General features: G+C 36.8%; 1 protein-coding gene across 1 annotated transcript; it reads left to right on the top strand.

Annotated features, from left to right (window-relative positions):
* Positions 1-4,275: 4,275 nt before the first annotated feature.
* LOC145627951 (uncharacterized) lies at positions 4,276-4,896 on the top strand. Its single transcript, XM_081680291.1, has 2 exons — positions 4,276-4,372; positions 4,475-4,896. Exons 1-2 carry the CDS (start codon positions 4,276-4,278, stop codon positions 4,894-4,896), a joined length of 519 nt encoding a protein of 172 aa, XP_081536417.1.
* Positions 4,897-6,808: the final 1,912 nt, after the last annotated feature.

A 6,808-nucleotide genomic window follows, 5' to 3' on the forward strand; every position in this document is an offset into this window, starting at 1 on the left:
ACTGGTCTGGACCTTATATTGTCAAAACAATCCTATCAGGAGGTGCAACAAAATTAACTGATATGGATGGCAATGAGTTCTTGAACATGAAAAAAATACTACCCATAATTACTTGAGCAGGATACTCAAGAGAGCTACGTTTGGCTTGATTCCTTAAGAAAGGATACGTAGGCAACCCTTTACGGGTGCGGCCACTTTACTTTTTGCAAACCTCGCATCCCAGAGTTAAAAGTAAATTCGACAGAAGTTCGACGAAGCATCGGCGTCACAGAAAAAGTTTCGTCACTAGCCGATTAACACTAGTGCCAGACGACAGCGTCCGTCGCCTGACGCTAGACTGCCAAAGCTGGCGCCAGTTGTGAAAAAGCGGCGCCATATTTCTGGGAGTACCTGGGAGTATTTCGGTGACTTTCAGAAAATTTTCGACTTCCGTACTCGAAAAAATTTTAAAAAATTAAATTTTCTGTTTTCATTGCTTTAATAAATTAAATTTAAAGGAGATGATTAAATTAAAAGGCTAAAATTTCATTAATAAAATAAACTAACAATTACATTATTAATGGAATTTAAATAAAGCTTAAATAAAACAAATTAACTTTAAATTTAAAACTAAGTCTAATAATTAAAAGTTAAGAAATGCTTTAATCTTTTTTCTCTGTCTTTGCTCTCTTCCAATTTTTGTTTGCATCCTCTTCATCATCCATGACTTTAGCTAGGCATCCTTTAGAGGACCTACATTCAATTATGGATTAAATAGTTTCTCCCTTATCTAGGACTCCATGTTTCTTCTCTACCCAAGCCTTCTTCTTTGAAGTGTCAGCTTTTCTCTTCCCTTTATCCTTCGAAGAGATCTTCTTCCTAGGCATTGTATGTGTTTTGCATTCAACCTTTTCACCCAAATGTTCCTTAACGGGAATCACTTTGTCACCTAGACGACTCTTCACATCAGTTTTACTCTGATTTTTCTTCATGTCCTTTGAAGGTTTCTTGAGAAGCCACCTCTCCACATCATTGGGCAAGGAAGGAGGAATCTTTTGGGTAATCACTTCTCATAAAGGTCTAGCGCTCCAATAAGCATCAAATTTTTCTACTTCCTGAGAAATAGAGAATTCATAGGGACGACGAAGATCCTCGGAAGGAATTGTTTGAAGTAGGCCGTATTGTCATTTTATCCTGCAGGGATAATAAAAAGTCATCTTGGATAAACATGGAAGATGGCAGAAGGTTGCTTGTTGACACAAACCATTTGCTCTATTTTCTATCAAGGGATGACCCACTTGATGGAAAAGTTGCAAGAGGAAAAGACCTTCTTCCATTCATGGCGCCCCATCTTAGAGAAGCGTTTATTCCTTCTCACAAAGCAATTTAGAGTGTATTTTTCAACGTTGTCGGGAGGACTAATTAATTCTAGTCTCTCCATTAGCCACACCTGTAAAAAAATCAATGCAAATAAATTAATATTACTATACAAAATTATGTTTTTGATTTCTGTAATTAAAAATATTATTTTTTCTACCTGTAATAAAATTGGAGAGCCTCGAAAAGGTGCTTTTGGATTTCTTTTCAATTCATCAAGACTAAGCATAGTCTCTATAACAATTAGTGGCATTGGGTTTCTACCAGATTCAATTTGTTCCAAAACAATTGATATAATTGCTTTACCCTCATTAGTTCTACCACTAGTGAGAAGATATTGGTTAAGCATACAAAAGAGAAAAGCCCTTCTTCTATAAACATGAAAGGACTCATAATAAGGTCTATCAAAATAATGGCGACAAAATTCTTTCAAATTAACTATGGTACCATCTACTATATTTGTTAGATCTTTTTCTTTTAAATTAAAGAAGCGCTCGAAATCCTTATAATAATATTCATTTATTCTAGGGATTACCGCAAAATCTAATGCAGGGAAGCCTAAGATAGAACCGAATTCTTCCGGCAAAGGGTTAATTTTATCACACCCTAGTCTAAAACAATGAGTATCCACATCCCAATATTCTAAGGCAGTATGAATGAAATCTATATCAAGATCTACCCCCTTGACACCATAAATACCCCCCATATGAAAAAAAGTCTAATTCTTTTCTCTCCTTGGCAGTAAGAGACCAACACCATTCATGAGTGAAGTTGGTAAAACTCTTAGAGATTAAAGACATGATTATTATTTTTTCAAAAGCTAATATTATATTTAATTTACTGAAATTATGAAGAAAATCGGCTTATCAAGGGGGCTATTTATACACAAAATCGGCAAGGTTTCAATCCGAAAGGATTCGGAGTTAGCGCTCATCAGCGCCAGACGCCAGACTCTGGCGCCAAGCGCTAAGAATTAGCGTCTGGCGCTAACGCAAAACGCGTGGCGCCAGATGGCGCTGACATGTCTTATCATACGAGCTTTTCAAAAACCGTGTTTTTCAAGCTGATTCGAGTTTGAACAATGGCTTTAAGATTTTTTATCTTTTTTTTTACCTTTTTTCTTAATTAAATATATTAATTATATAATTATATTTTTTGGATTTTATTTATACCTAATTTTTAAGTTTTTTGTAAATCCTATATTTTTATTTTCCATTTTCTTTTTTTGGGGGAGAAAGTCGGATACCCTATATCAATAATAAAAATGACGATTATTTGAAGGTTGACTTTTTCTTGACTTTTCTCTCTCCCATGGCGATTTTCTGAGCTGGTTTTCTTCACTCGGTGATTGGTTATAGCTAAGAAGAAGAAGCAGGCAACTCTAACTCCTCAACCCTCAAACTTAGCATCTTTGACTTCAATAAATTCTGGCTTGAATCAACTCAATGCTGATGGTTTTTCTGCAAGCATTTCTTCGATCCCTGAGGAGTCTGATATGGATAAACTGGTTACACCACCTCCTCATCTGGTGAATCCTTCTGTTGCAGGTAAGATTACTAGAACTGAACTTAGAGCTCTTGAATTGAATCACCAATCTGTTCTACCTAGTTTTCTGCAGAAATCCAATGAAACAGTAACGAGGGTTTCTCTGGTTACTGTTCCATTGGATCCTGGAACTATTAAAGGAGATCCAACTTAATTGAAGGGTATTGGCAACAATTCTGATGTTCGTAATGCTGGTGCTAGTCTCAGTTTTGGAGATATTGCTCCAGATCTAACTCGATTAGTTACTAGAGCTCCTAGAGTTACTGTTCCATTGAATACTGGAGCAGACTCTACTACTGATGGCATGGGTGTGCCTGAGAATGCTAATAGTGTTTCTGTGGGTGCTGAGGTGCCTCAGGAAGCTAATCCAGGATCTAATCCCAAACTCACTGCTAAAGGAGCTTCCCTGGCTTTTATTGCTCCTGTTCTTAAAAATGGAAAGTCTATTGCTCAGTTGCAGAGTGCTGAATTGCAAGCAGGTAACCTCAAATGGAAATACTCTGTTATTTTCTATGTTATTGGTTATTACCCTACAATTGCTGTTGTGCATAGATATATCTCTGAAAATTGGAATTCCATTGCTAAACCTGATATATTTTGGCACGATGATGGTTACTTCTTGATTAAGATGCAAAATGACTATGATATGCATACTTTTATGAATGCTGGTCCACATATGTTCTATGGCAGAGCAGCTATTGTTAAACCTTGGAGTGATAAGTTTGACTTTCATTCTGAGGTTCTCAGAACTTTTCCTCTATGGGTGAGACTTCCTAATCTTCCTCTCAATTGCTGGGGGGTTGATACCTTGAGTAGAATTGGAAGTGTTATTGGGGTGCCTCTGTATGCTGATGACTGTACTTCTAAGCAATTAAGGGTTACTTTTGCTAGATTGCTTATTGAAGTTGATATTAATAAACCTTTACCTAAGAGTATTTGGGTTGAGAATCTAGATGGCAACCTCATTGAACAAAAGATTATATTTGAGTGGTCTCCACCTTTTTGCAAGAAGTGTAATAAGGTTGGTCATGACTGTAATGCTCCAACTTAAAAGACTCAGGCTCAGAAAAAACAGCCTGGCACTAAGGAGCAAGCTAAGGTTTGGGTTCCTAGGCAGCCTAATCCTGCTACTGCTTCTGTTCCTGTATCTAGTTTTGTGAATGAAACAGTCCATGGTGCTGTTGTTATTACTCCAGCTCCTACTACACACAAAGCTAACTCTGATTATGATTGGAGAATAGTTGGCAGAAAGAATAGAAGTTTTAGTGTTTCTCATCCTGTACCAGATTTGTCTAGATCTAATCCTTATTCTTCTTTGTTTGAAGATACTCACACTAATCCTATCGGGGGTGATGGTAATCCCCCTCTGGGAGGATGATTGTTATCTCTTGGAATATTAGGGGTCTTAATGACCCTAATAAAGTAGCTTCTGTCAAGAAGTTACTCTCTGAGCAGTCTGTTGATGTAATTGGTATTCCATAAACCAAGGTGAAACTAAAGAATTGTGTCAAATTACAGAAGAAGTTTGGCAAAGCTTGGTCTTGGTTCTGCAATTATGACCATTCTTATAAAGGAAGAATTTGGGTTGGTTGGATACAGGACAAAGTGAATGTGACTGTTCTTTCTTCTCATGAGCAGCTTATTCATACTGATATTTGTTCTAAAGACTTACAACATCATTTCTTAGTTACTTTTGTGTATGGTCTTCACTCTATTCATGATAGGGTTCCTCTTTGGACTGGTATTAGCAACATTTCAGTGTCTTCTGATCCTTGGCTTCTCATTGGTGATTTTAATTCTGTTCTTCATGATGGTGATAGGTTTAATGGTGCTCCTATTACTGATTATGAGGTGAAACACTTCAAAGAGTGTATTGAGACCATGGACTTTTGTGAAATCAAGAGTAAGGGTTCTTTCTTTTCTTGGAACAATAAAGGGCATGGTAATGATAGGATTGCTACTAGAATTGATAGGGGTCTGGTTAATCAAGCCTAGATGTCTGTTTACAGTTCTGTTGAGGCTATCTTTCTCCTTCCCTTACTTTCTGATCACTGTTCTATTTTGGTTGAGGTATGTTCTCATAATCTTGGGAAGGGAAGGCCTTTCAGATTTTTGAATTGCCTTGCTGATCACAAAGATTTTTGCTCTATTGTTGAAGCTGGCTGGATTAAGGTGTCTAAGAGCACTGCTATGTTTGATGTTTGGCATAATTTGAAAACTGTTAAACAAGGTCTTAAGAGCTTAAACACCAAATATTTTGCAAATATTGATGAAATAGTTGATTGAGCAAATGCTGCTTTAATTCAAATCCAAGGAAAGCTTGCTTATGATATTACCAATGTAAACTTACAGCTTCAGGAAGTTGCTGCTATTGAGCAAACTAAGCATTGGATGAGTATTCAGGAGCACATATACAAACAGAAAGCTAGAGTGGATTGGATTAAATTAGGAGATTCTAATTCTCACTATTTCTTTTCTGTTATGAAGCAAAGACAAAGTAGGAATAGAATTGATTTTATTTTTACTGATCTTGATGTATTGTTGAAGGATCCTATTCAAGTGGAACAGGAGATTGTGGGTTTCTATAAGGTTCTTCTGGGTACTAGAGCTTCTTCTTTTCCTGCTGTTGATATTCAAACTATGAGAGCTGGTAAACAGCTAGACCAAACTGCTATAGATATCCTGTCTACAGATGTTGCTTATTCTGAGAGTGATGCTGCTTTGGCTAGTATTGGCAATGACAAGGCTCTTGGTATTGATGGCTTTAATGCTGTCTTTTTCAAGAAGGCTTGGCACATTATTAAACATGACATCTATACTGCTGTTACTCAGTTCTTTCAAACTGGTATTATTGCTAAGCAATGGAGTTGCACCACAATTACTTTAGTTCCTAAAGTCTTTCATCCTTCTTATGTTAAAGAATTCAGACCCATTGCTTGTTGTACTATGGTCTATAAATTAATCTTTAAAGTGCTTACTCATAGAATTGCTATGGTTGTGGGATCTGTTGTTAGTGATTCTCAATCTGGCTTTATTCCTGGGAAGCATATTGGGGATAATATTCTTTTAGCTACTGAGCTCATCAAGGGTTACACTCACAAATATATCACTCCCAGATGTATGCTCAAGATTGATTTGAGGAAAGCTTATGATTCTGTTGAATGGAGCTTTCTTAAGACTGTGCTTGAGGAAACTGGCTTTCCTCAAAAGGTGGTTAATTTGATTATGACCTGTGTCTCTTCTGTTTCTTATTCTATAATGGTTAATGGTTTTCCTTCTAAGCCTTTCCCAGCTCAAAAACGGTTGAGACAAGGTGATCCTATGTCTCCTTTCCTGTTTACTCTTTGTATAGAGTATCTGTCTAGGTGTTTGAAAGAGATGACTCATGATCCTAATTTTAATTTTCACCCTAGATGTGAGAAGCTTGGTATTACTCATATGATGTTTGCTGATGACTTATTGCTCTTTGCTAGAGCTGATGCTGGTTCTATTCAGCTTCTTTTGAATGCTTTTCAGAAGTTTTCTAGTGCCTCTGGTTTGTCTGCTAACCTTAACAAAAGTGATGTGTATTTTGGTGGTTTACTTGAAGTTGAAAAAGATAACTTACAGGCTATTCTTGGGATGAGTAGGGGTACCCTTCCTTTCAAGTATCTTGGTATTCCTCTTTCTTCTAAGAAGTTGACCATCTCTTAGTGCAGGCCTTTGATTGAGAAAATTACTGCTAGAATTGATAACTGGTCTGCTAGACATCTCTCTTATGCAGGAAGGTTACAACTCATTAAAAGTGTTCTCTTTGGCATTCAAGCTTATTGGGCTTAGATCTTCATTCTTCCCAAAAAGGTGCTTAGGGAAATCGAATCCAGATTTAGGGTGTTTCATTGGACTGGAAAAAATGTTTATTATAAGA

The sequence above is a fragment of the Chenopodium album genome, chromosome 4, assembly GCF_948465745.1.
Source record: "Chenopodium album chromosome 4, dcCheAlbu1.1, whole genome shotgun sequence".
Lineage (NCBI taxonomy): Eukaryota > Viridiplantae > Streptophyta > Magnoliopsida > Caryophyllales > Amaranthaceae > Chenopodium > Chenopodium album.

Coding starts and splice junctions, on each gene's coding strand:
- LOC145627951 (XM_081680291.1), top strand. CDS start 4,276: ATGATTGTTATCTCTTGGAATATTAGGGGTCTTAATGACCCTAATAAA. Junction 4,373..4,474: donor GCAGTCTGTTGATGTAATTG/GTATTCCATAAA, acceptor ATTCTTATAAAG/GAAGAATTTGGGTTGGTTGG.